Source organism: Equus caballus, chromosome 24, assembly GCF_041296265.1.
Source record: "Equus caballus isolate H_3958 breed thoroughbred chromosome 24, TB-T2T, whole genome shotgun sequence".
Classification (NCBI taxonomy): Eukaryota; Metazoa; Chordata; class Mammalia; order Perissodactyla; family Equidae; genus Equus; species Equus caballus.
This window is the reverse complement of record NC_091707.1, coordinates 51,790,741-51,813,051: the sequence shown is the minus strand read 5'-3', so window position 1 is coordinate 51,813,051 and position 22,311 is coordinate 51,790,741. Positions and strand designations below refer to the sequence as shown.

At 37.9% G+C, this 22,311-nt stretch overlaps 1 protein-coding gene across 5 annotated transcripts in view; it reads right to left on the bottom strand.

Annotated features, from left to right (window-relative positions):
• Nucleotides 1–11,568: 11,568 nt before the first annotated feature.
• The window catches only part of PAPOLA (poly(A) polymerase alpha), a 56,901-nt gene continuing 46,158 nt past the window's right edge, over nucleotides 11,569–22,311 (bottom strand). For 2 of the 5 annotated variants that reach the window (XM_023628352.2, XM_070250335.1), the window contains 5 exons: nucleotides 21,927–22,027; nucleotides 21,484–21,704; nucleotides 17,778–17,840; nucleotides 15,826–15,900; nucleotides 11,569–13,730 (listed from right to left, as the gene is read on the bottom strand). In XM_023628352.2, coding sequence (XP_023484120.1) covers nucleotides 13,635–13,730; nucleotides 15,826–15,900; nucleotides 17,778–17,840; nucleotides 21,484–21,704; nucleotides 21,927–22,027 — 556 coding nt within the window. In that variant the 3' untranslated portion in view covers nucleotides 11,569–13,634. The remainder of the gene's footprint in view (nucleotides 13,731–15,825; nucleotides 15,901–17,777; nucleotides 17,841–21,483; nucleotides 21,705–21,926; nucleotides 22,028–22,311) is intronic. The other 3 variants (XM_023628353.2, XM_023628354.2, XM_070250334.1) reach the window with 3 other exon arrangements.

Below are 22,311 nucleotides of genomic sequence, written 5' to 3'. Positions count from 1 at the left end.
GGGCCACGAGCTGGCTGGGGCTGGTGGCTGAGAGGTGGTGGTGAGGGCACGGAGGGGTGACTATGTTTATCAATGAACATATGAAGAGCTGTTTCTAGCCTTAATTAAATAAAGACTCATAAATATTCAGCTTAGCAAAGCTGAGCCCCCACAATGATGGATGTCAAGGACTAAAAGGCTTTCTGGAGGAGGACTGTGCAGAGACGTAGGCCCCTGTCTTAATAGGTCATGTCATGGCCCCCACATGAGTGTCGGAATGGAAAGGGCATGCTGCTCACAGCCTCCCCCGGCTTCAGTGACATATTGTTCCCTCTTATTTGCCTTGCAAGCCACATAAACGTGTGTTTCAGGGACCTGGGGCCCACAGCGGCCGGGAGAGAAGTGCTACCAGCACATTCCTGGGGCTCGTGGCTAAGTGGCTGGGGCAGGAAGGGGGTGGCAGTGCTGGAGAGAGTAACCCACAGTACCCAACCGCAAGTGCTTGCCTCCGCACTGAGCCTGGTGCCCCTGCTCACGGAATGGACCCAGTTCTTCCTCAGAACCGTGGGACGGTAGTATCCAGCTTCGAGGGGCTGTGGGAAGGATCGAATGAGGTGGCGTCCACACAGCACCTAGTGCAAGTCTGCCACTCAAAAGATCGGGGTTGTTCTGTACCATAGGGCAGGGTGATCTGTCCCCAAACACACAGATCAGGGAGCATGAGAAGGCAGGGGAAAACCTGAGAGCACTCAACTGTTGTCAAGGAGTATGGGCGGACAAGGGGCAAGATGAAGGGGGGCTCAGAACTGGATCTGGAATGGAACGAGGAGCAACAGCACGGGCATGATGGCAAGAGGGTCCCAAATGTCCCAGTGCGGGCTGGTCACTGGTGAATGACTCTTTCTCTTGGTCGCTCACTGGCCCTTAGCACAACACAAGCACCTAGGAAGTGGTTCGGAGGCAAGGTCAGGGACAAGCCTGAGAAGGACTGAACCCTCCGGCTGCCGGTTTAGTTTGTCCTCCTTTTCCTCCCCCACATAGGTTATAACCTATGACCTATAACCCCACTAAGAGCTTGGACCGCCTTGTGTTGAAATGGTGCATCACTCTCAAGACCCCTCAGCAGAGCCACATCTCTTTGTGGTGAGCCGACCTCTCCTGCTTCCCAGCTGCTCCCCGCACCAGCCGGCTGTGGCCGTTCTCCCACCCTGCGTGCCTTCCCATCTGCGCCTGTGAAGGCCCTCGGCTCCACCCAGCATGCTGTCTCCTGCCCCCCACCTCTCCTGCTCTGCTTCACCTTCACCACCGAATTACCTTCAAGTGGCACCTACTTGCCAACATCCTCCCGAGGCCACCAGGAAGCTGCATGCTCCCTCAGTACGTCTGGGCTGCTATTAGCTTACCGTGACACATCTGGGCATTTTCATCTCTCTCAACCCCAGCTCCCGTTCACTAAGCTCCAGAGACTGGCATCTTCCTGTTCCTCTGAAGTCACCAAGCTCCTTCTTGCTTCAGAAAAATGCTGCCCCAACTCACTCTGCACCTGGCTGGTGCCACCTCACTCTTCAGGTCGAAGCTCGTCCAGTGTAAAAGGGAGCTCCTGTCCTTTTGGAAGCACTGGGTTATTTTCCTGCAGAGCCTTAGTGACTTGTTACTCATTTGTGTGATCTGCCATCTTTATTCCCTGCGAACGCTAAGCTTTCACAAGCATAGAGGCGACTGCCAGCTTTGTTCACCACACATACCCAGCGCCTCTACACAAGTGCTGAAGGAAGGAACTCGTGTCTCCAAAGAGAAAGGGCCTGGATGCTGGAACCAGACAGTTCAACCTATTTTTTTGACGCCACTGCTTCTTAACTACTACGTAGAATTGTCATAGCTGCTAAGTTCGATGTCACCTCGAGTGCCCCGAAGTGCCCAGCACACTGCAGATACTCAGTGAATCTCAGCTCCCTTTCTCTTGCTTCCTGACTGGCTCATGGTCACAGCATCTAGCACTAGGGAGGACCAGTGACCATTTGTTGAATGAATAAATCTTCACAGGAAGCAGAACTGCATCCATCAGAATTACATTACTACACCACAGAAGGAAAGGGGAGAGGAACTTGAGGGTAAGATCTGGCTAAATTAAGACTCTCTGAACTTATTTGTTTTTCCTAGCCATCTGAGAGGGGTACTCATTTCAACATAAGCCAGTCATCACAGTGAACCACCATAATTCAATCCTCTCCTTAGGAATTTCAGGGGGTCTCTCGCCGTCACAGTCTGTTCTCTCCACTCCCTCTCCTGGCTCCAGACACCACCACGTCTCTCCAAGTCCTTAAGGCCACACGCCACAGGGTGGTTCATTAGGATGCACAGCATATTCCTGGGTTCTTCACTATACCTATTCAACTGCCACAACAATTTGTAGGGAAAACACTCATGATATAAAACTGCTTATCTAGTATGATCTCAACTACGCAAAAAAAACGTGAACGACAAAGAAAAAACATGAGAGATCTTAAAAACTAACTCTGAGAGGTAGGATTATGGATAATTTTTATTCTATTTTTTTTTTTGTATTTTTCAAGTATTACAATGAATATGTACTCCTATTATAATCAGGAAAAAATCAACATTAACAAATTCTAGATCATATCAAATATGTCTAAAATCAATTCACCTAACAATGAATTTGCCTAATGACCTATTTTCACCCACAATCCCCACTGTAAACAATATTTACCATTTTATATACAACATAATGGACAAAGCCCTCCACACAAAAAATTCAATTTTAGATACTGATTTCTATTTTTACCTTTTTAAGTATTGTTTTTATCTAATTCCTCTAAGGACACCTCTGCCTTAATTTTTGTTTTCAATAAAAATCTATCAAATGAATACCTTCAGATACGATCCAGGAGTTAGAGCTCCTCCTGCACAACCTCTAGGGTATCATTGTTGGTATTTCTATTGCTCTATTCTTGAGCAGTTTAACACTTTTTAGCATTTCTTCTAGGTAATCTTAATTGGGTTAAAGAATATATATTTGTAACAAAAAAAGAAATCACCCTAATCAATATGGAAAATTAACATTTTTTAACAATTCCAATTTTTGGCAAGCCAACTGTTAAGTGAATTGGGCGTGAATGGGTCAGTTCACCCCAAACCAGCCTGAACTTTCCAGTAGTAAAAATACATTCATTTGCTCTAGTCTCACTGAAGTCCATCTCCCCTACAGCCATTCACCACCAGTCTTTGAAAAGCTCTGTCTCTCCTCACCTTTAGTAGTCAGCTTTAAGGGCATCCAAGCAGCAGAAATAAATGCATCTTAGCTGTTCTGAAATTGGAAGCCTATGCAAAAAAGAGCGAATAACCCAGGCCTTTCCAGTGATGATATCCAGAGACGCACTAAAAGGCAACACTGCAGAGTGGGAGACACAGGTCAGATTTCAGGATTAAGTTACAGAGTAAAGCAGGTTAAAATCCCGTTATCATGGCAAGGTATTTCAGAAACAACCTGTTCTCTTCACCGGTAAGTGGTGACACCATTTACTACGTCACTACCAACCTCAGAGGTTGCTGTAACAATGAGACCTACTGCTTGACACCAGCTCCTGTCAGCAATTTTCCCCAGGTCCATTCACCCTGTTCGAACCCTCGGCCAGAAGCAAGCAGCATGCTCACTATCTCCTGAGAAACTGTGTGCTGCGTTTGTCTTGGCACTAAGGCAGAGAAAGAGTTTTCTGAAAAGGAGATCCGTCTGCCTGGACTGGACATTAATTTAAAAAGGGGGGGGGGGGGGGGCTTTGCCTGACTCCAGACTTTCTTCTCTCTACTCTGGTCCTGCCCAAATTTCCTATTGGAAGGAGTGAGGAAGGGTGGTATGCCAGATATTCCTCTGCAATCTGCAACTGGCCTTTGTGCATGCCCTCTTACAAATTCAAATTAGGCTTAACCTGGTACTTTTGTAAAATCTATGATTCTCGAGACAGCCCTGATGGCCCAGTGGTTAGTTTGGCACACTCCACTTCAGAATCCCAGGTTTGTTTTCCAGTTGCAGAACCACACCACCTGTCTGTCAGTTGCCATGCTGTGGCAGCGGCTCAGACAGAAGACCTAGGACTTACAACCAGGATATACAACCATGCACTGGGGCTTTGGGGAGGGAAAAAAAAGAATTGGCAACAGATGTTAGCTCAGGGAGACTCTTTCCCTGCAAAAAGAAAAAAAAAAAAAACACCTATGATTCTCTAAACACATTATTATTAACTTGCTAATCCACATAAAATTCCAATAAGAAATTAAGATAAGAGACTGAGTTACATTTTACTCAGAAATTAGTGTTAAACAACTTGCCCACAGTCACCAGGCCCTGGTGGACAGACAGACAGGATCTGTCCTCCCTGAAGGCCTAGGCTTTTTCTTCTCATCACTGCACCAGGTTCACTTCTTAGCACTAATCAAACATTACACACGCTGGCAGTGGGCTCAGAGGCATAAAGCTCAAGACTTGATGCAAACTGGAGTACAATTCAACTGAAAGGCCAAGGTTTGGCAATATCCAACTTAGAAATCAGAAGAAACTACTCTTTTTTTCTCTCCCACTATTACCTGGGAACCTTCAGTGGGGCAGGTTTAAGCTACTCACACAGAGATAGACACAAAATTGCAAGAAGTTAATTAGTGGCAATATTTGGCTGAAATTATTTGCAAACAAAATCACCATCAGGTTGATATGACACAAACTTAAATGGAATCTCAAACATTCAACCTTTTTCCACTGTAAGACTGCCTAACTCCTACCTTGGACCAAAGCTCAAGTTGTCATAGGCCATTGTGGTTAGTCCAAGTAAGAACTAAAATTCTTACTCAAAACTTTAAGGCCAGCAAGCATTCCAGGGTAATGCTGAAGTGCTAAAGCCGAGATGTGAATGCAGCTCTGACTTGACAACAGACATTCTGTTCACTATCACACAGAAAAGGTGTTTGCTAATGTTTTCAGTTCGGCTAATGTGATAAAATGGCAGTCAAAATGGATGGGTGAATGGCCACTTTGCTGAAGACTGTTTCTAGCATGTGCCAAGCCTGACACAGATGAGCCAGTATCCTATGGATCCAATTCTTACACTAGGGACTAAGCACCCCTACCACAATGCCACTTCCACCAGAAGTGGCAGCTCAAGCCTTTCACTGAACGAAAAGCCTAGCCTTCCTCTTATTCTCCATGGGGGCCCACTCTTTCGATTGGCTCCAGTGCCTGGTCCTGCCTCAAGCACCCAGGTGTCATTCTCCCATGGTGACCAATATGGCAGATTTCCAGTAAAACCCCACTCAGTCAGAGCCCCCTAGATGCTTTAATGTCTATCCCTTCATTCATGGAAGCTCCACTGCTTTGGATGCTATACGTCTTCAGAGGTGACCAAACCAAAGATTACAAATGAGAATTTCTAAAAAATTCTGAATGAAGTTTTCCTAATTTCTGTGGTTTAGCAACTAACTAGGCATCATTAATAAAAGTGTAACAAAAAAATTAAGTTCCATTGGAATGTAAATTCCACGAAACCAGCAATTAGAAAAGTGCTGACAGTGAGAATTTGAAAACACGTGTTGAATAAATAAGGGGGGAGGGGGGCATTAAGTTATTTTCTCTAGGTTTCTGGCCTCACCTTACTGTACATTTCCCCTTTATCCCAACTGCATGACCCTTTTAAAAAACTTCATTCTAAGCCATTTCAAATCCTTCTGGAAATGATGTAAAAATTTCAAGCTTTCTTACAACCTGTTTGCTTAACAATAGCCAAATCCAATGCTCTTCATAAAAGTGCTACAAGGCCAACAGGTTGCTGATTGAAAATACCAGGAATCCTTGCAGCTCACCTTTCTTCTAGCCACCACAGTACCCAGGTCTATTCTGTAGGACTTCCAGCTTATAGGTCTATGATTAAAACCAATGTGGGAAGTCAACCTGGGAAGTCTAGCCAATGAAGCTTTTTGGGAGGTGCAAGGGACTCTAAGAACAAACCTAGCCTCAGAGAATAGGCTCCTTTAACATGCTACAGTTCAAGCATGCCAGGAATGCTCACTACACCAGGGTTATGCAACATTCCATTTAACTCTCCAAAACAAAGGTTCAAGTCAAGACAACAAACAACGCAGAATAACAGGAAGGAACACTTTAGAGTCAGACAGACATGGAGAAAAATTACATTATCTCTGACAAGTTACTTAAGCTGATTTCTTTATTGTAAATTACTGGTGTATATCCATGCTTTTCTTCATCCCTCTATCAGTGGATCCCCAGCTTAGCAACTCATGCTCACCATAAACCTCAAATATGCCTACTGAAAAAGATCCTGCTATAACCCTAAGGTACAAGGTGCTCCATTACTCCCACAGCACCACTTCACTTGGAGGATTTAGCCTGACTACGCTACACTCCAGGGCAGGAGCTTCATCTCACTCCCCTTCAGCCGTCCAGTTGCAGGGGATGCACAGTAAGGGTTAGGTTACCAGGACCCAAATGATAGGGAGTAAGTGACTTGCTAATGTACCGTGGCCCAGTCTGGCCTCAAAGTCTCAATGCATTCTGGCCATAAAGAAAACCAAACAATGACAATTCAGAATTGTTTTTAAGATCTCATGTTAAAGGAAGTAGAGATTGGTCAGAACTTGCTTCTAAAGGGAACAGTAAGACTACTGAGAATCAAGGAAACCACCTTGAGCCCAATCTAAAATTTTAAATACTGTCCAGCAGTGGAAATGATGAAATATGGCCTCCTTCCTCAATGGCAATGGTTGAGGCTGTCATGGATACAATGAACTAGATGTTTCATTAGGTTCCTTCTAACTTTGAGATTTTATGAACATCTTTAAAAAAAAATTTTTTTTAACTTTTTATATATATATATATATATATACACACACACACATATATATAAAGCAATCCAACAGTTTTGGCAGATGGCAAAAGCCACACTTGCAAAATTGATTTTTTCAAGAATTTTCATTGTCAAGAAATCCAAGTGTCCACATTTGGGTCATTTAACAAGGGAAAGGCCACAATGATATGGTAATTTCCTTAAAAGAGAAATCTGACCAATAAAATATTCTCATATTCAAGAAAACTAAAGTAGAAAACACGTAGCCTAGGGACAGTTTAAAAATTCTACAGGCAAAACTTGTATCTTTAAAGAGTTGCCAAAAGCTCTAGTGGACTATCAAGGAGACCGCACAAAACAGAGAACAGCTGGCCTGAATGCCAGTAGCCTAAGCTTACTAGCAGTGACAGATGAAAAATACACACAATTACCATTACGACTAAGATACTGAACATCCCATAACCAATACTTATTCTTGAGGCTGTCAGACTTGCCTCCCTTAAGACTTTGAGGAAGCTGCTGTCTAGAAGAAACTTAAGCTTTCTATAAAAACTGTAGTAATAATTTCCAAGTAAAACTTAATTTTACTCAATTAGGATGAATCATGAGTGCTTTTAAGGATCTGCAAAAATAAGTATTTTATAGTTGGGAAGCGTGTGTCATATTTGCAAATATGTCCTGAGCAGTCCATGAATTTAAGGACAAAAATGAAAATGGGAAACAAGTCGAAATTAAAGAGACGGAGTAGCCTAGCAGGGCGGTGAGCTCATCCGAGCGGTCTTGGCGCTGGGTCCAGGCACGGCCGGCTCTCGGCTGGGGCGGCGTTCCTGGCTGTGAAGGCAGATCGTGCCCTCTGTCACTCACAGGGAGCAGTTCTGCCCAACTGTCTCTTTTCGACAACTTTATCATCAATCTCTCTATTAACAGCTCCACTGCAGTCAGAAAACGCAAACAAGGACCAACTCTCATGCCAGATTTCTGGAAATCACACAGCACCAGACACCACACAGTGTGAAAGTTTGTAAGGAGGGTGTTGTGCCAAGAGAAAGACAGCATCCACAAGAAACAAGCATAAAGTTGGGACATTTTACATTATTATATTAAAATAATGTACCTGCTTTCTTATGCCTAAAATCTGCAAAGAACCCAAATATCCACATACATGCCTATGTATGGGACTGAGAGGAGTACGGCAATGGCAAGAGGTCATCTTACTCCCCAGAAATAACTTTATTTTGCATTTCCATAAGTCTTCCTGGAGCAAAAAATTGTATATTTAAAAAAATTTAATGATTTTAGGACTATATGAAATTAGAAAACATACAAGACTGAGATAAATGTCTGCAATGAGCTGTAAGAAACCCATAAAACTGAAATTTTTGAATTATTCAAAATACATACTTTCAGCATGAAATCTGTTGGATCAAAAAATAGCATCTTACAAATTAATTAAAGGAGGTGTCTCTAAAAGGTTTGTGAAGTATTTTTAAGAGACAGACATTAAAAAAATAGTTTGTAATCACATGACTAACATGAAATTAGAAACATCTAAGTGAAGTGAAATGCTGTCCGGATAGTACCAAATACGGAGATGCATGGTACTTAGACTAGGTGACACTTCATCATTTTAACTGTTAGTTATATTTTACTCAGCCCAAGACATAAGCCTATCATAGGTCAGGATTTAGCCTTAATGCTTTTCCCTTTATTTTGTATTTCAACCTACTGTTGCAATTGTTTGAAAAACACAATAACTACAGGTAAAACACCTTTTTATAAAATGTTTTTAATAGGGTCACACAAGTGGTTAAGTTCACACACTCCACTTCAGTGGCCCGGGGTTCACCGGTTCAGGTCATGGGCACAGACCTACACACTACTTGCTCATCAAGCCATGCTGTGGCGGCATCTCATATAGAGAAGCCAAAATGACCTACAACTAGGATATACAACTATGTACTGGGGTTTCCGGGAGGGGGGAAAAAAAAAAAAAGAGGAAGACTGGCAACAGATGTTAGTTCAGGCCAAGCTTCCTCACCAAAAAAAATTTTTTTAATGTTTTTAAGACTGATAGTATGTAACTTTATTTACACTGTTCCAAATAATGGATTTTGCTGTGCTATGTCTTAGATAAACCACCGTTAGGGCTGTGATGCCTGCGCTCAGGTGGAAAAGGAACTCTGCCTCTAAGACCAAAGTGGCACGGGCAAGTTCAAGCCCAGGGTTAATCAGCCCCGGGGCTTCTAGACCCTCACTGTTTACTGCACAGTGTAAAACAAAACCAACACATCTTTAGGCTTTCCCATGTCACTTCTGGGACCCAGTAAGAAGGAATGTGGAGGGTTTAGCATAAATCCATTCTCACAACTAAAAAATAAACAAAAACAACATATAAAAACAAAAACTTTAAGCTGGGTAGCAAGGAGAACCCTCTTTTTGATTAAGGGCATTATCCTGTACCTTAGAAATATCATAGCAAGAAATATAAAGTCAGGATTAAAGTACACAGACTGTTCTGTTCTCATTCCAAAAGATACAATTCCCATCCCACTAGCGGAACAGAAAGATACCCACAACAGACAGAAAGTGACTGCCCTGTCTTATTAATATATTAAAGCATGAGAATTTCCAAAGTTAACATTTAAATAGATGGTTTAAACTCTATAAACTCTAAATAATACTGTGCCCTCTGTAGATATGATTTTTACCTATCTGAAAATGTGAAGCATTTAAAAAGACAACTGGAGAAAAAAGCACAATAATTATAATCACAACCTTTCACACGAATGTGAGCTTTCTGAAATGTGAACTTGATCAGAGCCTCAATTCTACCCTTTCCAGGAAAGGCCTATAAATTAGGAGGGGATGAGGAAAGAAAAATGTACTTAAAATTCCATCCCTTTCAACAAGATACATGTATAGTTTGATCAGCTGCAATGATCTTCCCAGAACATTGAGACAAAAGCATGTCTCTGAGGAAGAAAAGCAGAAGTTGAAATGACTTCTCAAGCATATGAAGTCACTTCTAGAATGAAGTACATACAATCAGTTCTTAAATACATGGCTCAGAAATATTGATGCTATCTTTCTTGGTGCCAATAAAGCTAGATAAAATGTCACAAGAATTTTTAAACCGATAAGTATAAAGAAAGGATGAATAAAGTGATTCTACAAATATGAGAAACAGCTATTACACCGAATTAGAGAGACCACTTGTCTCTGTGTGACTGAAGGTAATGTTTATTACAGAATACAGTTAATATTTCATTTACCAAGTTCACGTCTCAGTTAAGACAGCATCCATTTGTGATTTTGCTTTGAAGAAAAGCTAACATAAGAGGAATAAAGTGGAGAATTAAAAAACAAAACATACAATGCAGGCTAAAAGGCAACTAATTTTCTTTGTACTATTCTTTATTAGGATTAAAATAGGCAAAAGTATATCCAAAGGATTGTTCAATGACTCCTTAAGTAAACACTTTATGTTTTTGTTTAAATGCTTTAAGCGCACTAATGGTTATTTCCAGGGCTTGGTCTGTAAGTGTGTGTATATTAATGCTTTATCCTTTCATAGATCAATTACTACTTGAAGCTGCTGATCATTTATTGCCACTTGAGTGCAGCCAGAATTAATACTATGCAGAGCTCTAAAACATTTTTCTGTTTGGAGAAAAAAACAGAGGTGTTAATTAGAAAAATACAAACTTTATTCCAGAACATACCTACAGCCACAGAACACACAAACTTTCACTTATCATTTTACTAATTCAGCAAGAAGTATGAAATGCCAAAAGGTCATACAGGTGATAAAACTCACAAAGTGTGATATTCAGTCTCATGTTTACATGTCTATCAAGGTAGAAGTGTGGCAAGTTCAATTCTGTAGGTGTTAATGGAGTCAATGGTGATTTTTACAGTATTTTCCCTTTTACTGCACGGTCCCAAAAACTAAATTTTATTTTAATAAAAAGCTATCCCACATTATAGTTACATATTTTTATATAAAGTAAAGGTATTAGAATTTGGAATTTCAGAATGAAATATGCACAACCATTTGTCCCTTAGAATAACGGCTTTTACATAAGGAGGTCGGTCCACCCCTCCACTCAAAGCACTTAAGGTAGTAATACTGAAGAACTGGCCATCACAAACATACAGAGTGGCACCTCCTAACCCATGAGCTAAAGTATGGCATGTTGAGCATGTGGAGATTTCAGGAAAGCAGTATTTGATTTGGGTTTAGTAAAATGAGAAATAGGATCCTAGCTGGTTGTGGTCTATAATCCTAAATTCACTGAAAAACAAGAGTGCCACCTGCTGACATTAAAGATAAAGCACCAACTGCTTTGAGAAGGAAGCACATCGGAACACTGTCTACATGCATGGAGCAAATACATAGAAAAAGCACAGTGTCTACACACACACAATATTTTAGAGGATGGCACAGCTGAAAGTGAATTAATAGTAACCATATTCGTGTTTTCCTCCCTAATGATCAATTATATGAAAAACAAATACCTGATTATGTGAGATATGAATTAATATTAAAGGCTGCTGCTAATGGCATAAATTAACCAGAAATAAATCTTTTCTAAATGTAGCCAAAATAAATTCTTTTGCAAATCCTCACTTAGAGCAATACTCTAAACTTATGAAGAGGACCAATTCTATCACTGAAAAAACAAAAGAAATAAAAAGTCAGTCAAAAGAAATCATCCAACTGTGAGATTGTGCTGTTTTTTTTTTATTGTGTTTTCAATGGAGAAATACATCATCTGTTTACAAAATAGCTCTTGAAAAATACAAGGAGTACAGATACTATAAAACAAAGCAAACTCCAGTCATGAGACACTACATACATCATGCGAAAGCAACAGTCTGATCTCCAGGTTATGAAAACTAGAATTAAAAAGTCACTACACAAAAAAAGTCCAAGTTTCCAGCTTGGCAAAACTTGGGTGCAGTTACATGAAACGTTTAATAAACCGAATTTTTTTTTCCCCAATGTGTAAACAAAATGACAAGACTAAATCTGTGCCTGGCAATTTTAATCTAACTCTGAAGCTACACAAAACACAGACACCTTGTACACTTCACCTGTTAGCATGACCATCTTTTCTTCCTAGGTGGTGGGAGGAAAGGCAAGGTGACTGTGCAGAGCAAAGCTGTGGGAAGTAGAAGTATTGTACACCAGACATTCTAAAGTGTGGTGAAAAGAAAGCCTCAATTAATGCATAGCCTAAGGGGGAAAGACTACACTCCAACTTCGGAAAATTAATTTAGAAGGACAGGGGAAGAGTTTAAGTAATTGCAGTTTAACATGAAAAATACAGATGTGATATAGAATGGAGCACAATGGAGGATTCAGAAAACATGCTCATCAGAAAAATCTGTTAGGTTTGCTTTGTCCAGATTAAGAAACAATAACTAAGTTTATCAACATCTGGCATCCCTCATACTTTGTAAAGATGGATGTTCTGCTGCTTAATTATGAGGAATTACTTTCTTTAAAGAAAGGAGTTCCTAATCTATCGATAGGATAAAACAAAATGAAAAAGTAGAGAGCTGACTAGATGTCAAGTACTTGCTAGAAATGATTTTTAAAATGTTTCTACATGTAAAATTTACTGACAAATTTTGGTCAACCATTTAAAAATAAAAATCAGTTTAAAATTCTTGGAGAAAACGCCTTTTTGCCCACGTTTAAAATTGAAAATCAACTTTACTAGAGACAGGAGTTCTGTGGAGTGTACAAAATTCCTCATGTTTAGAGGTCAAATGGCCATCCAAGATAGATATCATGTTCCACACGCATTACTTTTAGTCACCCTAAAGTTCCAGCCATGGGACCAAAATGTAGTGTTCTGTGCCATGTGGCCACAGGGTCACTGGTTTCACATCATGGCTTAAAAAAATACTGGCATTTTGGGTTTTATGAAATAAGTCCTACCTTATGCATACAAGCAAAAGGAAAAAGAAGGGAGAGGGAGCAAAAAGCTTTGTTTTTTCAAAGACAAGAGACTGAAAGCAAAAGAATACGGAGCTTTAATAAGCTCAAAGAAAAGTATCTGCTGGCTGATCGCTGATTTGTATGCACTCTAAAACAATTCTATAAATAAAACCAATATATCATTTCTTAATCATGACACCACCAAAACCAAGTATTTCCTAATTATTCTTTCAATGTCAAATATATACCCTGGAGTTGACATTTCATTTTGAAGGGTCACAGCTACCCCATAAGGACTGAACTAGATGTACTCTTACCCTTCTCTGAAGTCTAACAGTACACCACTGCACAATGGTATCCAATTCGAAGACTAATGGTAAAGAAAACTCTTCAGGAAAAAATGAAAATCCATCAAGTTGAAAATCTAAAATTAGTTCTACTTTCTAATAAAAAAAATACATAAAAGTGCATCATTAGAATAAGGAATTCTTATGCCAGTTTGTATTGCAAATTTTCCAACAATGCATCAAACATAAACCCAATCCAGATGTCAATTATGGATACAAATATAGCTTGAGGTTTTTTTTTAAAGGCAGTAATTTTTTGAAATAGTTAATGCAACTGTTGCTAACACAATAATAATAGTACTCCTGGCTTCACATACTAACCTGTAACCTGGACTTCCGATCAAGTGCTGATTAGCCCAGTAAGGGAGGTCACAAAAAACCTAAATCCATTTTCAGTCGTGTCTAGTCTTGTACCCTCCATTCTCCTTTTTTAGCATTTGAAGACAACAGGTGGAGTTGGCAGATATTGTTTATGGACCCCTGAGGTTGTTTTTACCGATTCAATCTCAGTTTTATTGAATTCTTGATAACAGGAATAGGATTTGCAGGGAGAGCAGGGATATCGGAAAGGTCTGTACTGGATGTTTTCTGAGAACAAAAGCAAAGAACACAGCATTGTTCAAAGCACTGTAACTTAATGAGATTTACTTTCCACTGCTTTACTTTCTAAGAAATGGACAGGAGCTTATAAGAACAACTAAAAATTTAAGAAAAACACTCTAAAAGAGTATCAAAATGGAGTGCAAATGAACATAACCATTACTATAAAATTATCCATTCTACACTTGGAGAAATTTTCAAAAACTTAAGTAGGAATACATTAGCAATATACAGAAAACTCCTAAGTAATTTCAATTACAGCGTCTATAAACACACTCCTCTAAGAATCACCTATCATATAATTATTAAGTTCATGTTAAACCATATTTACTTGTAATAACACTAACAGCTGTAATATTAACTGGTATTGGAGCACCCCCATGTGGGAGAATACTTAAAGTTCACCCTATGCACAGGAGCAGCAGTTATCAGTAAATTTATTATTTTCTGACCCTGTAAATTATAAAATTAAATCTACACAAGTGAGAAATAATTTAATTATTCTACATTTCAGGGAAGTTTTATTATGTTAAAAAACATGAAATCACAAACCTTCTTTAACATTCAAGAACATAGAGATTAATTTTTAAATGTTTTATTATGGAAAGTTCCAACCATACACAAAAGTAGAGAGAGCATTATATAATGAATTCCCGTGTATTCATTATCCAGCTTCATCAACTGTCACATCAAAGCCAATGCACTGTCCTCCCACCTTCACTCCCAGATTATTCTGAAGCAAATCCCAGAGATCCCATCATTTCACCTGTAAATATTTCAAGTTTATCTCAAAACAGTAAGAATTCTTTGTTAGACACAGCCACATTATAATCAACTCCCAGGAAATAAATATGCCCTTTATATCATCACATATAGGGATGTATTTTTTAAAATCAACAGTCACCCTTTTTTAACTGTGTGATTTTTCTCTCAATGGCTTGTGGATTTTTTTTCACTGGGAAGAAAATTCTACTTCCTAATAAAAATATCTAAAAGGCAAACACACATGGGTACTAATTACTATAGGGATGAACCCACTAAGACAAAACTGTGTCAATAGTTCCCTAGACAGTAACATGGCAAACCAAAAGACATGCAACCACAATTACAGGACAGTTTAATAAGTTTGATAAAATAAATGTGTCCATATGTCAGTATCAAGCACCAGATTTCCTAATGTTGTTTTAGTTACTTCCCACCCCCCCAATTTTTTATTAGATACAGGTTATGGAACTAAAAGACACTCTAGAAAGTATGCATAATATTTAAATCTTTAGGGACAATGAAGGCTAACAGTCAGCAAAAACACATTTTAAAATTATCACATTAAAATAACTCTGAACCACAAAGTAGCAAAACATCTCTGTATCAGTTCAGCAACACCACTCTGCAGCAGAGTTCTCTCAGTTACTGCGCAGAGGTTACCCAGTTTAATGTCTACTTAAAGAAGATATTTACTTTATGTCAGAGTTTGACCTAGACTTTGGAGTTTTATTCCATCTGAAAGGATTCAAGAAAATTATTTCACAAACAAAACGAAAGCTCACAAATCAATGAAAAAAGATTCCAGGTGCCTACTACTGTATACAAGGGATTGTTACAAGGAGAATTTCTACAACAAATGAAAAAATAATTTTAAAGAAGTATGGGTTACATTAAAGTAATAAGTGAAAATCAGAGGTGAAAAGTGAGGCAGAAACACATTTTAAAAATACAAAGATCATATTAACCTGCTAAAACATCCATGAAAAACGGTTTTTAATTGTCATAATTTAAATTTCACTCTGACCTATAAATAAAAACCTCCATATGAACACTGTATTGTGACTAGTGAGGATTTAAATGATCTGCAGTATCAAACAATACAGAAGGGTACGATGAGTTAGCATCCTGACAGTGCACAAGAATGGTTCCATCAATCCAGTGCTCTACTTTTAAACTATAATAAATACATTTACAAGCTAGCAAGTAATTACTTTCACAAAGATAATTTTAATAGACTTCTGTATATGTTCATTTTAATTCATTAGACCACACTAATCTTAACATTTATAAAACTCTCCTTGCTTTTTGCACTTAGTACCTGAGAGGCCAACAGAGAAGCCGCTGTCTGAATAGTTTCTGATTGAGTTGTACTTGTCTCTGTATCAAGTTGTTCCTGTGAGACAAAGAGGACGGGGGAGGAGAGACTTAAAAAAGAATGTAAAAACATAACTGGGTTTGGTGGCTAATAAAGAAGACAAGCTGGAAGACAGGAAGGATCAAGAGAAAGGTGCGACCATATTACAAAATCATTATTAAGCCTTGTTGTAGGTTATTTCACCATTTCAGATACACACAAATTTCTATTTGCCTACTTAAGTCTTATAAGGCATGGTCAAAATATCTCATGACTTTCCAACTAGCTCCAACTTGGACATTTTAGGCAAACAATAATTAAAGACACGCACAGGCACATTATGAAATGTTGCCCAGACAATAATTAACAGAATATAAACCCAAGCTCTTAGCTATGTGAAAAAAAAACCAAAATGCATTCAGTATTATTAAATAAAATTACCCAGAAGCACAAAAATTGCTCCCACGCCTTTAATTAAAAGTAGGAAACGTCTCTAAAACATTTCTCCCTCCCTATGGTCTCCCTTCCCCTCCTCAATAATCAATGTGCTGATTCTACACTAAGTATAATGAGAAAATACAGGGTGAACCACTCCATTCCACCGCTCTAACTTTTCTAAAGCAGAGTGCAAAAGAAAATAATACATATATACACGCACAAATGAAAAACATATAAAAATTTGAATTTCTAAAAAACTATATACAATAACAAAACAATGAAATACCAATTTTCTCCTTTGAAACTGAAAAGGGTAAGTAGGGTATAAGAAGTAGAAATGGAAGAAATGCAGTCTTTCTGAAGCACAATTTGGCAATACGTATCAAGTGTTAAAAGTAAGCGTACTATCTGCCTCAGTAATTCCTCTTTCATTAATTTATCCTAATGAAATAAACATAAACGATGGCAAGTATTCAGCTACAGTCAATACTATAGCAAAAAGAGTAACTTTCTCTTTTTAACAGAAACTATTGCTAACAATAGGGAACTGGTTGAATAAAATATGGTAACAGCCTTAAGACAGCATTCTATGCAGTTATTGATATTTTGTAGTTTATATAATGACATGAACACTTTTTCTTGGTTTAAAGAGTGAATACATATTTAACAGCAAAGGAACCGGTAGGTATACACACACAAAATCTACAAAGACACCAAAAGAACACTTGCTGAAATATCAACCCTGGGAATGTGGATAACTTGGGGGAAGGAGGAAGATTTCCAATTTTTCTATAAGCAGAAAAAAGTTAAAAGCCTTCAGTACATTTCAATTTCTGAAGAAATGATGTTCAAAGTCTAATTCGGTTTGGCTAAACCATTCTCTCCCACCCCATCAACTTCATTTCAAGCCCCATGCACCCCAAGTTCTAGTCAGAAGCTTCTGCCAATAACTGCTTCTCGAAACACACCATACTCTCAACCCAATAGTGAGATGACCTTCTCATCCCGGACTGCCAAAACTTCTACGTGCCCTTCCAGGACTACCTTAGATGCTACACCTTCCTTGTATGAAGGCTTTTACTATCTCAGCAGTCACAAATCACAACTCACTCCTCTTGCCCCTCGCCACCCACAGCAGCCTCAATTACCCTCATTTTCTTTGATAAATGTAACTGTCTCTACCTCTTCTCTACTTAATTATAAGTTCCTTTAAAGGTAAAGAACATTTATCCCTTATCACTCTATTCCATTCAGCGTCTCCCAGATTACCCTGCATCTAGTATGACCTCAAACATTACAGAAATTCAATTTCAGCATTATAAATTAACATTAAAAAGGGACAGACACTACTCTAAAAACAATACTGAAAACAATCTAAAACCTACAGAACAAAACATCGTACAATATTCTAGAGACATTTCTATCACATGTTCCGTACTGTTAACTGTGTATGTATTCCAAGGCTAAATTAAGTATACCTTTGTTTCTGTTTTATCATGTCCACTCAAAGCAAGACAGTTAGCATCTTCACTTGTTTCATCCTGTTTTTAAAAAAAAAAGCTTTATTCTCTAAAAAGAAAATTTAGATTATTTGCCAATCAATACTTTAATTTATAAAAATGTTTAAAATTATAAAATAATTTAACCCGTTAAGGTCAAGTATGGCCTTAAAATAGATTACTGGTTCCCTTAAAGTAATTTTTTTTCATATTAACAAATTTAATCTGGCTTCAGTATCTACCAAAATTAAAATGAACATAAGGAAAACTGTTATTGTTGATCATCACCAGCTAAAGTACACTCCCCAAACGACTAGGTTCATAAAATATTTTTTGTAAGGAAGAGAAAAAGGGTTCCTTGATCAAACAATTTAGGAATTTGGAATACTATCATCCAATTCTGGGAGAGTATACATACATTAGCACATGAAAGGTTCTGTGAAGTTCTATGAAGAATATCTCTAACTTTCCCAAACTTACTTAATCACAGAATCTCCCCACTTATTAGCAAGACCTTATTAACAAGGCTTAATAATTAACATCCTGAAGAATAGGAGGTTGGGGAAATGCTCTTTTCAGTTCTTAATTTTAAAATGTATTATAATTCTATTCAAAACAAACAACTCACTTTTGGTAAAGAGGGAAAAGCAGAAGCCAAAAATAGCTGTACTTTCTAATTCCTACACTGACTTGCAATAAACATCACTTTCTTAAGAAAAACCATTTTGACACTAATTTCTCTGATTTACTAGGCAAAACTCAAATTTAACTTTAAATGTGGCTTTCAAACAAGACAAAGAGCCCACAGGTGAACTTACAGAGCAGAAGAGATTTAATAGCAATAGCAACCGATTCCAATAAGGACCTTATTTGTGTCCTGCAAACATACCATCTTGAGAGAGTAATGTAAGTCAAAACAAGGCAAATTTCAATACTGACCGGATATGTGACACTATGGAATTATTGTTAATATTGGCAAATATACCAATATATATACACACACAAATATATATGGTGGTAATATACTGTAGTTGTGTTTTTTTAGATATACACTGACATATTTATGGTAATTACAATGACATGCCTGAGATTTGCTTCATAACAATTGGGAAGGAGTAGATGTGTAGACGAAACAAGGCTAGTTGTGAGTTGTTAACTAGTGAAGTTAACTGATGCAAACAGGACTGTTATAATTTTGTACATGTTTGAAATCTTAAATAAGAAAAAGGTTTTAATATGTATATATAGTATCATTCAGTCATATAATCCAGGTGATAGGGCAAATTTTTTTTTCTATTTTTATCTTAGATTCCTACCTTTTATATTTACTTGAAAAGCTTTAGAACATGATGCAAATTAAGCAGAACTAAACTACCTGACAATACCTAAAACTCTCACATCTATATACACGACAGTGTATTATTAATTGAGTAGGACCAGTGTTTCTTTCTGGTTTGCTGAAATTTCTACTACCAAGTACTCATTAACAGAGAATAAAAGACCCAGGAGCTTCAAAATTAAGGTATTTCTAACAATCTTCTTCAAGAACTTTAGCACCATGAGATTTAGCCTCTGTTCTAATCCTGGCTCTGACTTTAATTAGCTTTAAAATGGGACAGCCACTGAATCTCAAGATCCTTTTTTGGGAAATCAGGAGATTAGCCTATGAGATAACCTAAGATCTCATCTCTATCTTAAAATTCTGCTTTTGTTAGTCAACTCCATGGAGCTGTCACAAGCAAAACCAAGACTGTGAGGAAATATATAGAACAAAAAACTGCAAGGAAAAAAGAGAGAAATCTATCTTTTAAAGTATACTTAAGAGACATCAATCAATTAAAAAAAAAGTCTGTGGCAATCAGGGACATTTGAGCACTAACTAGATATTTGATATTAAGAAACTTGATTTTTCTAAGTGAGTTAAGTTTATTGTGTTAATGTTTTCTTTGTTGTAATCCTTATCTTTTAGATACACGATTTTAAAAATACTAATGAAATGATATGATGTCTGGATTTTGCATCTAAATAATCCAAGTATAAGGGGAAATGGAAAAGAATTAAGGGTATAGGGATTGGCCAACTTCGTTATACCTGAAGCAGCATCATGGGTACATGGGCACACAAAATGATTCTCTTTAGTTGTGTATATATTTTAAATTTCCTGTACTAAGTTAAAAAATTCTATATTTCTATTGCCTGTCTAAACCAGACAGGAAACACGAGTGTCTTCTACCAAAGTAAGTGCCAATGAAACTACAAACATTGTGCAGGGACACATTTAGTCAAAGCTCTGAGAGAGCCATTAAGGAATTAAGCCATTACCATCAAGGAAATGGAATGATAGGCATCTACAGTTATCCTTATATATACTTTACTAAGGTAAAAAGAAATGTGAATTCTGAAATGCTCTGACAACTCCAAATATCAACAGACAGAATGTGGAATTATACCAAAACTAGCAGGTTCTTAGGTTGCTGCATAAGAGAATCATGTAGCAATGGGGCTTTTGATAAAAGATCCCCAGGCCTAACTCCTGGAGACTCTCTGATTCAGTAAAACTGGAGGAGGCCCCCACATCTCTATAAACAAACAAAAAAACAAATCTGAAAAAGTAACTCTGATGTACAACTGAGTTTGAAAATCAGTGCCTTAAGAGATAATTATACAGACACAGATAGGTTCCCAGAATACATCTTGTAAGCTATAATATACTAAACTCATTTTCATTCTCATTAGCATCATCAGAGTGACAAAATGCATCAAACTATTCATATTTAGTTAATACTATTTCCAAAAGATCTAAAACAAAAGGCTTTGGAATAAGCTAGGGAACAGAACACTCAAAGAGACAATAATTTTTCTCCATTACAGATCAAAACACCCCCATGAGAAACCTAGATTTTTTTTCCCATTCTAAACAAACTTTGGCGTAATGAGTAAGTTCCTAAATAACAAACTTCTGGCCGAAAATCACAATGAAATTGGTGGTTTTGGACTGTCATTTCTGGGGCAATGGTGAATGTCTCACTAATAGGAAAACAACGTAAGAGTGACTCCAGGGAGCAAGAAATCTGTGTAACGAGGCTACTTCTATTTTAAGATACACACCACAATCAATGTACACTTTTGAGGGTTTTTCTAAAACTATTTAAGACTTTGACAAGGTACATCAGCCACTATAAAAAGTGAAAGTACCGCTAGAAAATTTCCTGAAGGGTTGGAGGAAATCATCATTCAAGGTCCCAAAACTGATCTGGCTTTGCAACTTCGGGCAGTCATGCAGTGAGAACTCCCTGAGAACCTCTCGGATGCAGTGACCCTATTACCAAGTACAGAGTAGGAATTCCAAAACTCCATTTCTGTGTCCAAAAGGACCATCAAAGAATCAGTACACATAAAAGATATCGTTATCAGAGAATAATAAATTAAGATGACACATAAGTCCATGCTAAACTATGTTATAGACTAGACATGCTGTACAAGTTTGAATGAGAGGCACAGCTTTACGGAAGAGGTAGTTACCGAGAAGAGGAGAAATGGTGAAGAGAAGCCATGTACTAAAGCACTACCTACAAAGTTTCTAACTGCTTTCCTCCTTGCTCCTCCTCAATTTTGGCTCACGAAAGGTTGTTCCACTGGATTTTAAAATATCAAGCTGGTATTCCCATGATTAATATATAGATACCTCTTCTGTTTTGGTTTTCTTGGGACTCTCTTCTTTATGAGGTGAGGATGTCCTCTTGACTCCTACTATAGGATTAGGTATTTTTGTTGCTGCATTTCCTGAAGGTCTAGGTGGTGGGTTTACCAGACGTGTTGAAGAAACAACTCTGGAGACCGTAGGCTTTGGTGGTGGTGAAATGGCTGGTTGTGTGGCAGTTTGAGGAATGCTTTCACTCGATGTACCTAAGTAGTAAGTATATGAATACATAAAAATTAAATCGTATCAACATCGTTATAAATAAAGCTTTAAGTCTCTGAATTTGATTTCACTGATTTATATGAAAATAATAAAATGGCATCAAAAAAACAATTTAAACTACTTAACAAATAAAGCCCCCTTTCAAAATGAAGGCTAAACCAAATATAAGGTAAGTATTCTCAAACTTGTCAAACCAATCTCCTTACCCCCTGAGCTTTCACTGGAATTTACTTGTGGCACAGAAACTTCAGTAGCCTGTATGTTGGTCACAGATGCTGCTGTTACAGCTGGAGCAGGACTGTTTCTGCTAAAAAAAAAAAAAGTAAAAAAGTAAAAAAGCAAATAAAGAGGAATAAAATAAAATTCAATAACAAAATGCACAGGAGATATTTTCTGAAGTAAATGATTCTTTAGTGTCACCTCTCATACATACACATCTGTAACTCACTGTATTTGATAAAACATAACCAACAATGGAAAGTACACTGTAAAGCAGTGCTGTCCAAGAGAACTTTCTGTAACAATGTCCTATAGATCTGCGCTATCCGATACAGTAGCCCCTATACAGACAGAGCTACACTGCACTTGAAA